This window comes from Malus domestica, chromosome 13 (genome assembly GCF_042453785.1).
Source record: "Malus domestica chromosome 13, GDT2T_hap1".
In the NCBI taxonomy this organism is placed as follows: Eukaryota; Viridiplantae; Streptophyta; class Magnoliopsida; order Rosales; family Rosaceae; genus Malus; species Malus domestica.
The window spans coordinates 13891108-13908901 of record NC_091673.1 but is presented as its reverse complement, the minus strand read 5'-3'; the positions used below and the strand labels follow the sequence as shown (position 1 = coordinate 13908901).

At 39.8% G+C, this 17794-nt stretch overlaps 1 protein-coding gene across 1 annotated transcript; it reads right to left on the bottom strand.

Moving 5' to 3' along the window:
• Positions 1-13753: 13753 nt before the first annotated feature.
• LOC103452994 (probable serine/threonine-protein kinase At1g54610) lies at positions 13754-17794 on the bottom strand. The gene is made up of 7 exons (XM_008392521.4): positions 16959-17794; positions 16363-16647; positions 15922-16239; positions 15495-15722; positions 15212-15312; positions 14686-14797; positions 13754-14356 (listed from the first exon to the last, which is right to left on the bottom strand). Exons 1-7 carry the CDS (start codon positions 17337-17339, stop codon positions 14060-14062), a joined length of 1722 nt encoding a protein of 573 aa, XP_008390743.2. The 5' UTR covers positions 17340-17794; the 3' UTR covers positions 13754-14059.

Sequence of the window (17794 nt, the reverse complement as noted above, 5' to 3'; positions counted from 1 at the left end):
CACCGTAACTCCACCATATTAAAAAACGATCCTGGTTCCACCTCTGACCATATTAATAATATATATAGTAGTGATATGTCATCAATTCAGATCATGCGCACATAAGAAAATCTGTAAAAGAAAAATTCACTTTCACATGACCCACAGCATCACCAGCCCTCAGAGATGTTGTGGTTGTGGGTTTGAAAAGTTGGGATCGGAGTAGGAATAAATAAAAGAGAGAGCATCTGGATTTTGTTTGGTTACACATATCCAGTCATCACAAAGCAAATAATGCTTGCAATTAGCCCAACTGATGCCTGCAGTTTTGAGTGAAACTTCTGGAACATGTATTTTTAGCCTTAACTTGCAAACTCCGACATGATATCAGCCTCGATCAGCCACTTGTTTTCGACGTGTTTGTGGAAGGTTTGGTGCATTGTTTTTACTATCAATGCGATGAAATCTGAACTTTCTTCGAGATCATATATATAAATCTAGCTAACCCACGAGTATTAGGATCAAAAAGTTGTATTAATTACCATATCTCCTCATCTCTAGCTTACTGGGTTCAATTATCACCAGCATCATCGGTATTGTCTTTACTTAATTACCTATCGCTGCATGTAAGGTTTGTCATAATAGGGTTTGGTGTTAGCAGTTGTAGAATCTCCCATATATTAATTATATGTTATTTTGTCATATACCAGATGTGAGATTCTATTCTGCTTACAATATATGATAACTTCTTGGTACAAATAATGCAAGGTTATATGTGTTGGGAGCTAAATCACATATAGCGAGAGGCAAAGGAAACTTGCATTGCTACTTTGCATATTGCTGATTGATTTCTATCGTTATAATTTTGATTGTGATGCAAAACGTGAGTCGTCTTTCTAATAATTTCATGATGAAAATGATATAACACCAATTGCAATGGTGACAACGAGAACGTCAAGAAAGGTAAGCTCTGACGTTTGACACGAGTTTTACGTTGGATAAGGGATTGGCAAACTGTCGGCAAATGTTGCATTAGTACTTTTTCTATGCAATGTAACTATCGCTTTCCTTCTTCTATGCACATATTATGGCAAAGCATGTATCATCTTTCATATTTCTCTTGTTCTAATTAGTAGTGAGAGCGATCGAACTAAGAGATTAAAGTCTTGCATTAAGTGCTTAAAATATTATAATAAATATGAGTTGAGTCAGTTGATTATGGCAGTGTGTGATCCTTTGTATTCAAGTTCGAATCATTTTTATACAAATTACTATGTATATAAGAGCAGTTCCAGAGTGGGAGCCCTCCCTCCAAGCAATTCACTATTCAATCCACCTAGTGAACAGTAGTGTGGGAGCCCTTCCCCTGGTAATAGGTAATAAAATATTCGTATTTTATTTATTTATAAAATAATACAAAATAATTTTATTTGTAATTTCGGATAAGATTTTTAATCGTTCTCGTTGTGTCATAATCCGAAAAGTTATAAAATAATACAAAATAATTTTATTTGTAATTTCGGATAAGATTTTTAATCGTTCTCGTTACGCCACGTGTCATAATCCAAAAAAGACAATTATTGGTGATGGATTTCCGATAAGATTTTTAATCGTTCTCGTTGCACCACATGTCATTATCCAAAAAATACAATTATTGATGATGGATTTCCGATAAGATTATTAACCAATCACATCGCGCCACATGTCATAATATGTTTACAATCTTTGAGGATAGATTTCCATCAGATTTTTAACGAATGACGGAATGCCACGTGGCATTATCTACAACCTAATTCTTTCTGAATCCTCCATATAATCCACCATCGATCCTCACAAATCTCACACCAATTTTCTCAAGATCTCTATCATTATTCATAGTTTATGCTTCCTTATTCACCTAAATCTCTATCATTATTCATAGTTTTTGCTTCCTTCTTACAATGTCTTCTTCTTCCTCAAGGATGATGTGGGAAATCGATTAGTAAGAGAAAGAATCGATTAACCAATCAGAAGGAATGTTCAAATGTCAGGCGGCCCAAAATGAGAGGGAAAAGGATGAGGAGTGTAGACGGAGAGACGACGAATCAAGAATGGCAAGAGCCTCACATTCCCGTTGAGTCATCCAAGCTGTGGCTCAGATCTGCAGGCCCAGCCGTGCTGTAAACATAGAGATAGGCAACTCTCTTGGACGATTATTTTGTCCGTAACAGTGCATTCCCTGATCCGTACTTTAGACGTTGTTTTAGAATGGAACATCATTTGTTCAACAAAATCATGGGCGCTGTTTGCAACCATGATTCTTACTTTGTGCAAAAGTTGGATGCTTTTGGTGCTATGGGTCTCCTACCTGAGCAAAAAATTACTGCTGTCTTGCGGATGCTTGCATATGGAGCATCTGCAGACCAAGTGGATGAGATAGCAAGGATGGGAAAATCAACCATTCTTGAGTCCCTAATGAGGTTTTGCTCGGCAATCGAATCTATCTACACCGCATAGTACCTCCGGACACCTACTAATATGGACTTGGAAAAGCTTATGAAGAAGGGAGAGATGTGAGGTTTTCCAGGGATGATTGGAAGCATTGACTGTATGCACTGGACTTGGAAAAATTGTTCAAGTGCATGGCAAGGCGCTTCTGGGGACAGAAAATGATAAAAAAGTATCATTTTGGAGGCGGTGGCATCTTTTGATACATGGATTTGGCACACCTTTTTCGGGGTTCTAGGAGCTTAAAATGACCTCAACGTCCTCGCCCAATCCTCAGTGTTCAACGATGTCCTGCAAGGAAAGGCACCAAAAGTCACGTACTAGGTCAACATACGTATTTACGACGGGCCATACTACCTAGCAGACGACATTTACCCAAGGTGGACATCGTTTGTCAAAACAGTGCCACGTCCACGAAGTGCAAAGGAAAAACACTTTGCGAGCTGTTAGGAAGGGTGCAGGAAGGATGTGGAGCTTTGTTTTGGTATCCTCCAAGCTCGATGGGCGATTGTCAAGGGTGCTGCCAAAATGTTTGATGTAGAGTCGCTCCGATCCATCATGATGACGTGCATCATTCTTCACAACATGATTGTGGAAGATGAGTACGATTATGATCCTATTGATGAATATGAGCCAGACACGATGAACAATTCAAGAACACATATATATTATGCTCATGACGGCACCGAAGAACCCGTGCAACATGAGCCATTAGAAATGGATGGACGTTACAATGAATTGGTCATTCAACAATATACTGCACTTTAAAGGCCATATATGTGGATCAAATTTCTTCCTCCTTGATCTTGGACAAAATTGCACCTACAAAACAATTAACACCTTAGGTCAAGGCTAAGAACCTCATGCGCCCACGATGAATGGGGGGGCTTTGGCTGAAGAACCTCTGATGCCAAAGTTAGAATTTAGAGAGAAAAGTGTTTGAGAATTCTAGAGAATTTTAGCAAGAGTTGGAAGTGTCTTTTGGAGAAGAGAATAGGGCTTTTATAGTGGAGTGTGGCTGGTCCCCTTTAGAGAAAAGGTGGCCGACCTTTAAGTGTTTTTTTTGGTGTTATTTGGTGATTCAATTAGCAGTTAATATATTAATTAGGTATATATATATTAATTGGCTAATTATCATAATAAAAGAAATGTTTTGGGAGGTTATGTAATGATAACTTAATTAATTAGATAAAAGAAGGAAAGAAAGAGGTAAATATATATGGAATGAGGTAAGTTTTGGGAATTACCTTATAAGAGGGATTTGATGAGATGGTTTTTGAATTGTTACCTTTTTTGGGCACTTTTGACTTGGCTGAGAGATGATTGCTCGTTGCTCGCGCATAGGAATCCCGTTGTATCTTAAGGGTATTTTTGTCCTGTTTTGTCCAAAAATCCACGTGTCGCCTTGTGATTATTTTTGGCTCCACAAATGCCCCTACACCTGCTGGGTTGCTCATAGGAAAGCGCAGCATGTGTAAAGATCTTCTTGTTCTAGGAAACTTATGACTGCTTCTTGTTTTGATGTAGATTCCCTTTTTAATATGAAATTAGATCCTTCTAGGAAATGGAAATAAATTTCTCTCAAATCTTATTTAAGTCTACCTTAAGTCGATTATTAAATCAACTTTTAAGAGCGATTTATTCTACCATACAAGAGAGAAAAAGCTTAGAGGATATTTGTTCCCCCTCCTCTAGCCATCTTTCACATCTTGCCTGTGCAAAGAATCGTCTTTCATTGCTTGCTTTGTCTTCTCCGTGCCGCACCAACGTAAGAAAAATTTAATTTTCCTTGTCTTCTTCTTGGGAGCTGCTGCCACGGGGCAGCCGTCAGGGTGGCGCGGCACATCGGCTGGCAGGGGCCAGGAGTCGGCTTGGCATGGGCCAATGAGGTGGTGTGGCATGGGCCATTACTTATGCTGCTCGGCTTGATTGAAGCTAAAGATTGGCTCTACATGGGCCGAGAAAGTGGCGTGGCATGGGTAACGGTTTGGGGTGCCACATATGGGCTACTTGCTAAAAATGAGGAAACTGCTTGAGTTTGATTTCTCAGCTGTCATAGATGGAGCAGTCAAGTATAAAGCTGCCAAGATCGGAGCTGCTGAAGATGAAGTGTCAGATGAGTGAACTGTTAAGTGCAAAAGTGGATGCTGCCCCCTGACCGTTTGCTGCCTAGTTGATCTTCAAGCATTCGATCTTTTAAACTATGTGGCCTTCTCGCACTAGAGAGCTTACCAAGATGGGTGTCAGGGATTTAATTTACCCTCTCGCACTGGAGAGCAATTAGTTTAACTTCTCGCACTGGAGAGCAATTAGTTTACCCTCTTGCACTGGAGAGCAATTAGTTTATCCTCTCGCACTGGAGAGCAAACCTATATGGGTGTCGGGGAATTGGTTTACCCTCTCGCACTGGAGAGTAATTAGTTTATCCTCTCGCACTGGAGAGCAGACCCTTTTGGGTGTCGGGGAATCGGTGTCGGGGAATCGGTTTACCCTCTCCCACTGGAGAGTAATTAGTTTATCCTCTCGCACTGGAGAGCAGACCCTTTTGGGTGTCGGGGAATTGGTTTACCCTCTCGCACTGAAAAGCAATTAGTTTATCTTTTCGCACTGGAGAATAGACCCTTTTTGGTGTCAGGGAATTGGTTTACCTTTTCGCACTTGAGAGCAATTAGTTTATCCTTTCACACTAGAGAGCATGGAAGTCGTTGTCGTGAGTGCAGCTGATGAAAGCTGGACTGGTGGACAACTGAATTAATCCTCATGTTGCGAGGTCTTGTTTGGCGAACTACTTGAGACTTCGAACTGTTTGTGGAATCCACGTAAGGGTATAAGCGCAGTGAGCTGCTCCTTGAATTATTGTACCATCATTAGGTGCTTCATCTTGTGCCTTTTTTAGGCTTGGTTGGTGCGAGAAATTATGTAATAGCTTGGTTAGGAGCCTTTCTACTTCTTCCTGAATTTTTCTTTGTTGGGGTGGCAGAGCTCTCGACTGCCCCCGATCGTGATGTGCTGGTCTAAGCTGTTCTTCCATATGTTCGGTTCGTCTATGCCACGGCTGCGGTGGGTGTGGTATGTTCTTAGTAGCCAAGCGTGTAATTCACAGGTTGCTGGTTGAACTTAAGCCGGATTGAGTGGCTGTTTCTTTCATTCTGTTGTGCTGCCTGCTCCGATGTGATGTGAAGGATACTCCTTGCGGGCCTAGCTGCGAACGAATACTTCACTTGGAAGACTGCTCATGTTGATTATCGGAGTGCGTCCTCAACCGTGAATGTATGCTTATCCATGGGCCTAATCGATAGTGCACACTCCTTAGCGCGCTAAGATGAAAGAATACGTTATCTCGAGGGCCCAATCGGGAGTGTACTCTGCCCAAACGCTCGGTTCATGAATGGTCGAGTGGCTATTTACCGGGATGCTGCTGGAAAGGTTCTTTATCTGCCATTGTCCTACTTTGGGACACCTCGTTTGCGGTACGTTGCATCTTGGTGCGCTGCAAGAGTTGATTCATCAAAGTCGTCTGTTGTGTAAGGGCGCTCGCCAACTCTATGACTTGTCGAGACAAGTGTTGTTCGCCATTTAGATTGGAAGAGCTTGGAAGGAATGTGCCTCATTGAGCAGTGGAAGTGTGGTAGGCTCCGAGCGCGAGATTTGAATTGGGAAATGTCAAATCTACGAAGAAACGTGGTGGAAATGCCCCCAGTTCGATGGTTGGTTCGGATGGTTGAGATAGTCTTGGGCCGATTTGGGCTCCTTGGAATGCCACAGGAGCAGGTTAAGCCGCGAAAGCAGACTGGGCCACGAGAATGGGCTACTTGGCGGGAGCAGGCTGGGCCACGAAAATGAGATGCTCGGAGGGAGCAGGCTGGGCAAAGAGAGTGGGCTGCTCGGCGTACGATGCTCGCGAATGCGAGGCTTGAGCGAGGCTTGGCAACGCATTGGGCTCGTGTTAGGCATGGAGTGACATGGCTCCGGTCATGGCTTTAGTGGCGTGGGCCTTGGATAGCACGGCTTGGGCCGTGGTGGTGGAGCCATAGACCTCGCAGCGGGTGATTGCCGTGGTGGCCATCGTGGTGGTTGCCATGGTGGAGCCTTGTGGTGGTGGTGCCGCTCCCCCTAAGATTGCATTTAGTCTCGTGGATTGCCGTGGTCCCGTTTCTTGAATATTGGAATTTTCACTTGTGGAGTTTTTTACATTTCTAGCCATTGTATTTCTCTTTTACGTTTTATCAAAGAATTTTTGCAAAGAAAAAATTCTAATAATAAGAACGTACGAAAAATACAAGTGGACTAGAAAATAGAGAAAAAAACATTTTTGCGCGAGAGTCTTCTACGAGTATGAATCTCAACTTTCAATGAAAGCACCAATTTGTGGATGCAAATTTCTTCCTCTTTGATCTTGGACAAAATTGCACCTTCAAAACGATTAACACCGTCGGTCAATGTCAAGAACCTCATGCGCCCACGATGAATGAGGGGGGCTTTGGCTGAAGAAACTTCGATGCCAAAGTTAGAATTTAGAGAGAAAAGTGTTTGAGAATTCTAGAGAATTTTAGCAAGAGTTGGAAGTGTCTTTTGGAGAAGAGAATATGGCTTTTATAGGGGAGTGTGGCCGATCCCCTTTGGAGAAAAGGTGGCCGGCATTTGAGTGTTTTTTGGGGTGTTATTTGGTGATTCAATTAGCAATTAATATATTAATTAGGTATAAATATATTAATTGGCTAATTATCATAATAAAAGAAATGTTTTGGGAGGTTTTGGGAGGTTATGTAATGATAACTTAATTAATTAGATAAAAGAAGGAAAGAAAGAGGTAAATATATATGGAATGAGGTAGGTTTTGGGAATTACCTTGAAGAGGGATTTGATGAGATGGTTTTTGAATTGTTACCTTTTTTGGGCACTTTTGACTTGGCTGAGAGATGATTGCCCGCTGCTCGCGCGTAGGAATCTTGTTGTACCTCAAGGGTATTTTTGTCCTCTTTTGTCCAAAAATCCACGTGTCGCCTTGTGATTATTTTTGGCTCCACAATATATGCACAATGCCCGGCTATATGACTTGATAGAGCACCAGTAGGCATTGAAACAAGCTGAAGATAATTAAGTTCATTTAGTGTGTTTGGTTTTATTTGTTGTGTTTATTTAATTTTAGTTGGTGTGTTTTTTTAGTTCATTTTTAGTTCATTTTTTTTATTATTTGGTATGTTTATGTAATTTTATTTGGTGTGTTGTTGTCATTTGAATAAATATTCTCTTAGTAAAAATAACTTACCAAATTAAATAAATTTAATCTCACTTTAAATAAAGTACTGAATTCAATAAATTGGAAACAACATAAAGTACTCTATTCAATAAATAATAAATTACAACCCAAAGTGATTGGAAAATTATGGGCTCCGATTACAAAAACTACTGTATTCATCATCACTTAACCAATTTATGGTGCTAGGATGATCTTCTCTTGTCGTGCTAGGACCATCTTCTCTTGCTCTCGCTTCTCTTGCACGCCTCATTCGCACCACATCCACTTTCTTTGACTTCCAAAAATATTTAGAATTTGGAGACTTCCCTTCTAAAGGCGTGTTCATAATTTCACGATCTCGTTGAGCCATTCTTTCTTCTCTAGCATGTTCCATTTCTTGCCTAAGTAGCTCTCTTTCTCTATGATTAGCTTGAAATTCTCTCACAATAGCTGCAGCTTTTGCTTCCTCTCTAGCCTTATCAGCCTCAAACTTCGTCATTTCCTGCGCCAAAGTCAATTCACCTTGGCAAGCAAGTTCTTCCATGTATTTTGCATAATCATTCTTGGAAGCACTCCCTTTTCTCTTTGAAGCCTTCTTACCTTCAGGCCTAATTGGATAACGGGTTGAACTCGACGCTTGTTCAGGGAGGGGCGTTTCGGGCACTTCTTATGCATCATCTTCATGAACATGCAAGCCATGATCGGGTGTAGAGTGTAGAGGGGTGTTGTTCATGAAAACTTCTGGACTGACAAACACAACTCTGAATTTAAGACAATCTTTGACAATATTCCAACATTCCCACCGGTTGAATGATTTATTTTTGCTTTTGGTTTTGGCACCATACCAAGCTTGTGCTTGAAGTTGCTACACAATGCGGAAGAAAAAATAATTATAATGAAAGTAGGTAACAAATAAATAATACAAACAAATAATTAAAATGAAAGTAGGTAACAAATAAATAATACAAACAAATAATTATAATGTAAATTTGGGTATAGTACAAACAAATAAATAATATATTGTTACCTGATCTGTGTAATTTTCCCCACTTCGAAGATTAGTACTAGCTTGTGCCAAGGCGTCCACGTACTAAACGATTGGCTAAGTAATTTCCAACGATTGGACATCGATTCTTTGGTTCTTGTCCCACCCATTTTCTTAAGATAATTGGTATGAATAAGACTCCACATTTCTCGCAACTGCATCTCATTACTCGTAAGTGAACTATGAGTAACTTTAACGCAGCTAGTACACAACGCAACATCTTCAAGAAGCGACCAATTCGTACCTGTAGCAGTAGTCATTTTGTTGAAAAAAATTGGATTGAAACTTTGAGAGAAAGATAGGAATTTGATTGAAAGTAGTTGAGAAAATATGAAATTGTGGTGTAAGGTAGATGATAATGAGAAGGTATTTATAGAAAAGTAAAAACAATTTTTTAAAATTTTTTATTGAACTAATTAATCTCTGCCGTTGGATTTTAAAAAAAATTGAATTCCAACACTTCAGATAGTGCCACGTGTCACAACGGTACCTTTTTTTAATTTTAAAACTATTTTTTCTTTTATTTATTTATTTATAAAGCAAAATAATATCAACCGTTGATCTCAGATCCAACGGTTCATATTAAATAAGTTTATTTTTATTTTTATTACCGTTGCAAATCGGACGGTCCAATTTAAAGAGCCGTTGAGATCGAACGGATCGTGGTAAGCCACGTGGCTTCCTAACGGTAACATCGGCAGACTGCGACGCGGGCTCGACTTCTGAAAAGGTGTCGGCTGACGCGCCCCCACGCGCGGATGAGGTGCACGCACCTGACAGAAAAAAATATATAAAATTGGGTTGACGCCAAGATGACGTCAGCTCTGACGTCACATCCACTCGGGCTCGCGGGCTGGCAATTCCTCACATGCTTGTTGCTCGGGCCTGGCCTGTCCTGTCCTTCAGGCTCCCACATGCTGGAGCACTTCACTCGGGCTCTACAGCCCTATTCAGCCTTTCCCCTGAGCACCAGCCAATGCTGGAACTGCTCTAATAAGAACATCGTTTTGTTTAAAGAATTAAGTTCTTAAAAGATCTTAAGTCTCTCAACCAATTACCAATTGATTTTGGATTTGCTTAAAATATATCATTATGTGGCTAGTTTTGTACTTTTCTAGACAAATATTAGCTTCATTACTATTTTAAAATCTCACGTACATCTGTTGACAATTATTCATATGCGTGTGAACAATTAATCACACATCCAAGTTTAATATCTATGAAATCCACATCAATCAACGATCATGAGTCAATGATCAAACTAACCTATTTGGAAAATAGGGCTAAGTAATTAACTTAGAATACTTTAGGGGAACAAGAAAAAGAATGAGCAAGTGTAATCATTCTCTCCCTCCATGAGAGTGATCATTTTTCTGTATTTATTGCAAGTAAAGCAATGAAGAAGGATCCCGACCCATGAGACAGAGAAGGAGGAGTAGGTGGGCCAGGTGGCTCAAGGGAATCAAAAAGTGAGGCCAGAAGTGGGAGACAAGTGGGCCAGCCAGTCAGTTGAGGATGATGGCTAAAGCCCTAACTGGATGATGATTGATGAGATAGGTAACCACTGCTTTTTTTCTTTTTATATTATTGGATAAATTACATAAAACTACCTCAACTATTGGGTCAGTTACAATTTCATACCTCATCTTTAAAAAATTTCAATGTCATACCTCATCTTACGAATTTGTTACAATTTTATATCTTTCATCAGTTTGTCTGTCAATTCTTCCGTTAAATAGTGGCGTAACTTGAGACAGGATCCACTCTCTATTAAAAAGTTAATTAAATATTAAAAACTAAAAAAATAAAATCATTTAATAATTTTTTTTGCATGGGGGACCCACCCTTTCTTCCCAGCTCTCATCTTCCCCAAACCCAAAACCAAATCCCACCCCGCTTCCGAAATATCTTGCGTCGACCACTACCGCCACTATCCCTTCGACCTCCCCCATTGCTTCTATGGCTTTGCTAACCACCTTCAACTGCCACTCACCCACGCCACGCCATCGCTCGATTATCTCCCTTCCTTCGTCCACACCACCCTCAAGGGCATCGCAGTCGACCTCGCCTTTGCACTTGAAACTCTATCATTTTACAAAACCAAGGGCAAAATCTTCATCTTCATCAACTGCCTCTCCCTCTGCTCCTCCCTCTGCGACCACACAATCACCATCTTCGACTGGCTCGCCCTCCTCAACGCCGCTGGTTCAGGACCTCAACCTATTCGATCTTCGTAAGAAGATCATCGATCTTCGTAAGAAGATCATCGATCTTTCCAGAGACATGAAGCAAGCTCACTTCACAGTAAGTGGTGACGTCAGTTCATCTTGTATTCGATGTGAATTTTGAAAATTGGGGGTTTTCAATCAGATTCTAGGTTGTGAAATTGGGGAAGAAATGGTGAAGAAAGGGTGAGGGGATAAGGGGTGGGTGAGTGGGATAAGGCGTGGCACAGGTGAGGTGGGTGAGTGACAGCTGAAGGTGCTCAACAAAGCCAAAGATGTGGCGGGGAAGGTCTAAAGGAGAGTGGCGGTAGTGATCAGCGCAGAGAAGACGAGAGAGGGGTGGGATCTAATTTTGGGTTTGGGGAAGCCGGGAGCAGGGAAGAAAGGGTGAGGGGGATAAGGGGTGGGTCCCCCATGCAAAAAAAAAATTAAATGATTTAATTTTTTTAGTTTTTAATATCTAATTAATTTTTAAATAGAGTGGGCCTCGTATCAAGCCATGTCATTATTTAACGAAAGAATTAACAGACAAACTGACGGAAGGTAGGAAATTGTATCAAATTCGTAAGATGAGGTATGACATTGAATTTTTTTAAAGATGGGGTATAAAATTGTGACTGGCCCAATAGTTGAAGTAATTTTATGTAATTTACTCTATTTTATTTTTATCCAATAATACATTTACTAAGAAAAATTAAGAAATTTAGACTAAGCCACACAACCTGCATGCTATAATAATTTAGTAGTAAACTTGCCACAAGTGAGCGTCGAACTCACAACCTCACACTTTCAAATAACGTAGAATATCACTAGAGATAGTACCAAGAGCATCTCCAATAAAGTCCCTACAACCATATAGTATCTAAATATAAGGACAAATGACTTCTAATTGGCCAGAATTGAAGTCCTCAAAGTATTTCAATACATAGGGACTCGTCGGATATTTCAAAAGAATTCTCAAATAAAAGGACTATAAGGACTCAAATAGTGGACTCCATATTAATTTGAGTAAATTATAGTTATGGTCCCTTAACTTTAACTGAATTGGAGCAATGGTCTCTCAACTAAAAATCCATTACCATTGGTCCCTCAACTCATCAAAACGTGCAGCTATGGTCCCTCAACTAAAAATCTATTACCATTGGTCCATCAACTTGAATTCAACTGGAGAAATGGTCCCTTAACTTTAACCCAATTGTAGCAATAGTTCTTCCAACATAACTCATTTTGACAAAATTTTTGACGTAGTTGACGAAAAAGACCATAATTACATACTTTGATGAGTTGAGGGACCCTAATTATATAAATGGTTATTCCAACATAACTTATTTTGACAAAATTTTGACGAAATTGATGAAAAAGACTATAGCTACACATTTTGATAAGTTGAGGGACCAATGATAATTCATTTTTAGTTGAGGGACCATTACTACAATTTGATTAAAGTTGAGGGACCATTCCTACAATTTACTCATATTAATTTTGAGTGAAAATGGCGATGCTCTTTATGTTTTTTTCCTTGTTTTTTGACCCCACACAAGTGGGGCAACTTCTCATTTACCTTTTTTCTAATTCTTGAAAAATCAATGGTAAAAATAGTTTTTTATTTTTATTGATGGTTATAATATTTCAATGAAATGAATCATAATTCTTTAATATTTTAGTCCCTATATTTAGGGATTATACTATAAGGAATTTCTATTGTAGACAATATTCTTTTAGAGACTCGAATATTCCTCTAAAGCTCATAAATGAGTCCTCAAAGGTGGTGGTCAGAGTCCCTAAGTAGGGACTTCCATTGGAGATGCTTTAAGCGACTCAGTTTTTTTCTTCAGATACAAGAGACGGTATATACTAAATTAATACCGAAGTTAGGCGCAGAAAAAAGAACACACTACTCTCTAGTTAGTTGTCCGGTCAGCTTTCCTTCATGTTGATGACAATTATGAATTAGAAAATCACCTTCATTCTTTTCTTAATGTGTTTGCTTTGCTTTGGCAAAACCCTGACAAATTGTTCTTGCTTTGTTAAGCATGACCACTCAACATGTTTCCTCCTTTCTATGGGAAGAGGATCCTCTCCTGAGCTTAGGATGGGGATCCTTCTGACCACGAAATCTGGGCCGTTCAAATTTAATCCAACGGCTCCAAACAGGGACCTTCTAAAAGTTATAATAATTGCAACCGTTGGATTAAATTTGAACGGTCTGGATTTCGTGATCCGGAGGATCCCCATCTTGAGCTCAAGAGAGGATCCTCTTCCCTTTGTACGACACTTTGTCCTCTCAAACCTCATTCACTTTTAATGCCACTACAATTAAAATACACAATAAACATAACTGCAAATTATAAGAAAAATAATTTTCGCACTCTTTTTCTACGTTCATGCATTTTTTTAGTTGTTTAATTGAATAAATCAAAAGAGAATAAAAAAATATATATAAACACATAAAGAAACGCAAAAAACGAATACAAGAATGCAAAAATCAATTCTAATTGAATCTCGTGTAAATTTAATCCCGACCCATTCACCCTACCCTCCCCTCCCTCACCACGAGATTAATTTGACATCTTACACATAAACGAACCAAAATCTGGCTAGTCTAACAGGCTGAACTTGAGATTTCTTTACCAACAATAACATTACTTTATCTCACTAAATGACGTCGGCTGTACAAATCCTAAAACGCCACTACACTTGATTTTGTGCCGAGTCTAGAAAATGTAGTTCACATCTTGCAACATATAACAAAATTGGGGACGAAAATGAAACAAAAAATTAAGTTACCAAGACAAGTTTATTGGAATTACAACTATATCCTAAAATACAAGTGTTCGAAGGCAGAGAGAGAAATATGAGGAAAAAAAATATACAATATAAATAAGCATCTCGTACAAAAAAAATACAGAACAAATGAGAAACTGAATTACAAGATACATAATTGTATATCACCTCTCCATGCAATTTGTATGGCTTTCCCGGCTCGGACGAATCGGCAGCATTTGCAGCCTCATGAAATTGTCTCACCAAATGACAGAAAGTTGTTCTAAATGCCATTTTTTCTAACTGATCCGAGCTGAACCCTCATCGTTTTGAGTCTTTCCTCGAGGGCTTCGACAGTGAATGAATTTGTCCGGATGAGTGTTTCTTTCTCCTTGGAGCCCCTACTGCAGCAGGGTCTACCAATGGGCCAGACCAAGTTTGGATGGATTCTTTTGAATACGAAAAGTTTGTGGAACTAAATGGAACATCCGGAGGATCAAAAGCAGGATCAATGTGATTTGATGAACCCAAAGGATAGCCAAGTGTTCCGTCTTGGTGTGGAGGAGGAAACTTCTCACTCTTGCTCTTTGCGTTTGCATGTGTGATTAGACGCCGCCTCTGCAATAAGACGAAACATAAAGAATGACAACTAGCAAGTGCTCAAGTTTAGGTAAAAAACCAGTTTAACTCCCCAAGTAGTGAATACACAGTCAAAGGTCACCATCAGCTGCAGTAACTGAATATTGAACCAAGTTCATTGATTTTAGTTTCAAGTATGAAATCTGAAAGCACGCCAAGAGGATATTTTAGATAACATTTTTCACTTGTCGAGAGAAACGTATGAGATACCATTTGATAAATTTACCGTCGCAAACTTAATTCTATGTTAATTATTAAACCTACAAAAGCAAATATTGTAGCTTAAAGAAGCTGATTAGATGACATACATCAAGATTGGCTTGAAGTTCAGCATTGGCTTCTGGAGCAGGAATTCCCTTGCGATCACGTGGTCGAGATTTCCTCACACCATCTGCGTTAGCTCTGCCAGCAGCTCTCAATCTACAATCATGAAACTCATTTCAGGTTGCATATAACAATCAATTTTTCCCTTTTGGATGGAGGTGAATTAGAGCGATTAGAAAAATGATGAAAGAACAACTACCTCATAAAGAAACATGAAAATAATAGCATCATTGAGATGATAAATATCAAAATTTAACCCAGATAAAAACGAATCAATAATCCAAAGGGACAAATGTGGAAACCAACATACAATCATACATGGAAATTCAATGGTCAAGGCAATACATTCGCTTCAACAAAATATTAGTGTGGATGATTCTGTACATTTTAAGATTTGGTGGTTTAAAACTCTGCAATGGTTCTAAATAATACTGTAAAGGTTCATGTGAGCTGTGCGCCATTAATCTAACTAAAAGAAAATTGGTTAGAAGAAAAATAAAATAATTCAACCTTCTAGCTTCTTCATCCCGTAGCTTAGCATCCATCTCTTTGCTGGGTGGATATTTTGGGAGGCTAGAAGGTTCGCAGGCATAAGGTTTGGTTGTGAAGAACTGCAAAAGACAGACAACCGTCACATGAAAATATTCAACATATAACAAATTGTAAGCAGATACAGGCTCAGGATGATAAACTACTACATTAAGATGAGAAACTACTCAAGATCCCATACAAGGCACTAAAGAAGAAAGGAAACTGAACAAGATCAATTTAATAGTGAAATATAAAATCTCACTTCATTCCTCAATGCAGCAGTGGCAGTCCGACGCTCAGCTGGGTCAATTGCAAGGAGTGTCTCAATTAGTGGCAATGATGATGGTGGAAAATCTTTAAATGTCTCGGCAATGCATCGTTTATATGATTGCTGAGGCTTAAAAATGGTTGCATGAGGCAACTTTGACTTTTTCCAGTAATCATCAGAAGGTGAACCGCATAACTTAAATATCTTGTGTAGCTGCTCCACCTATTTAAAGTAAAAGATAAATTAGGTGGAGTGGAAACATCCCTTTTATGCACAAACATAGTCAGAACACCAACAATTTAAATAATTCCATGAATCAAATAAAAAAAGCATCAAAGAAAACCTAAGCAAAGGATCTTCCGATGCCAAATACAGTGAAGTGAAGGAACTCAGTGAATAAACAGAAGCATTTAAAACATACTTCTGTGCGACCTGGCATGATCGGTTTTCCGGCCAACAGCTCAGCTAAAATGCAGCCAGCACTCCAGAGGTCCACACCTACACCATAATCAGTGGCACCTAGAAGAAGCTCTGGTGGTCGATACCATAAAGTGACCACTCTACTAGTCATTGGTTGCTTATAATTAGGGTCAAAGAAGGAAGCCAATCCAAAATCAGCAATCTTCAGGACACCACCATTGTCAATAAGAAGATTGGACCCTTTGATATCACGATGAAGCACATAGCGGTTGTGACAGTGTTCCAGCCCTGATAATAGTTGGTTCATATAACACTTAACCTGCCATAGTTACATATAACAGATAAGAGAGAAGTTGCTCATTTTCCCAGCACAAGGGAAAAAATGGTTTCTTTATATGGCAACTAAACTAAATAAAATAAAAGCAAGAGACTTTTGCAAAACCTGAGGCTCTGTGAACTTGATTGCAGGGCTTGCAGCAAGTCCTGCCAAATCATGCTCCATATATTCAAATACAAGGTACAAACTACATGACATCCTTGAGGTCACTAAACCTTCCAATTTTACAACATTAGGATGATCAAGACGGCGCAGAATGAGGATCTCCCTGGCCATGAACTTTACACTCTCGGGCTCCAAATTATCAAACCGAACTTTCTTCAGCGCAACAATTTTCCCCGACAAAGCATCCCTAGCTTTGTACACATTACTATACGTCCCTTGCCCAATCTGATCAAGATAGTACATGTATAAGTACAACTACTAAGCCATTCATTTCCGGGAAAGGTAAGAACTTAATAAGTAAATCGCTAAATACTTAATTTAAAGCTTAAGTAATCCATTCGCTAATGAAACTTACCAAATTGAGTTACTTGCTACTATTAGAAACCAAACATGTTCCATGAAAAAAAAAAAAGAAAGATTCAAACTTTTGTTTCGTATAATTTCACATTAACCCTTTTTGTCTGCTTGCATTTTCTTTACAACCAAACGGTAATTAAGAAGCTCCAAAAACCATCAAACACTATATAAGCTCTCACCTTATCAAGCTTCTCGAATGTATCGGCGCGGCGGGGCGTCCAGCCATTGATGGCCTCGCCGGCGACGGCGGAGAGCCAGGAGGGCCAACCGGCGGCGACCTGCTCGCCAAGGAGGTGCTTGGGCGGATTGCTGAGCCTAGGATTGGGCTTGGAGGAGCGTCTCTTCTCCCCTTTAGGCCTCGAACTCCTCTCCTCCTCATTCTCCTTCCGATTACTGTTACTATCATCGTTACTAATACTATTATTCACACCATTCCTCACCTCACTGACCTCGCCGGCGGCGGCGGCAGTGGACTCTGCTTTCCTGGAAACCCTAATTTCACCATCTCCGTCATTCCCAACAGGGTTTGCGGACGGATGTCTGCTGAAGACGCACCCCATCTCCTCTCAGTCATTGACTCATTTCCTCTCTGCACATTCTGCTTCTGCAGCTATGGAGTCAGAACAGAGCAGAGGAGGGGAAGGGGAGAGGAAAAAACCCTAATGACTTGGGGGGAGGAATGGGGTGTGGGATGTGGGGTGTGTGGAGGAAGGAAGAGGAGAAGGGGAAAAGAGGGGTTTTGATTAAAGAGAGTGGGAATTGAGGAGAAGGGCTTAGCTTTTTTGAGACAAAAGTGGAGGTGAGCAATGATTTGGAAGGAGAGGAGAGAGAGAGAGCTGAGCTGCCCACAATTTATGGGGACACAAACACTACATAAAAAGGAAATAAAAGCAGGAAAAACAAAAGGAAGAAAAAGAGTAGAATTATTGTTGATTTTGTTTTTGAGACCAAAAATTTGTTGATTTTGTTTTTGTGTTTTTGGAGAGAGAAATTTCATTAGGAGCATTCCGTGGTC

What these genes read in the sequence shown, in the direction of transcription:
- LOC103452994 (XM_008392521.4), bottom strand. Translation starts at nt 17,339, where the DNA reads ATGGGGTGCGTCTTCAGCAGACATCCGTCCGCAAACCCTGTTGGGAAT. An exon ending in TCAAGTTCACAGAGCCTCAG is followed by an intron (nt 16,240 to 16,362) that starts GTTTTGCAAAAG and finishes TAACTATGGCAG; the next exon opens with GTTAAGTGTTATATGAACCA. An exon ending in CTGCTGCATTGAGGAATGAA is followed by an intron (nt 15,313 to 15,494) that starts GTGAGATTTTAT and finishes TGTCTTTTGCAG; the next exon opens with TTCTTCACAACCAAACCTTA.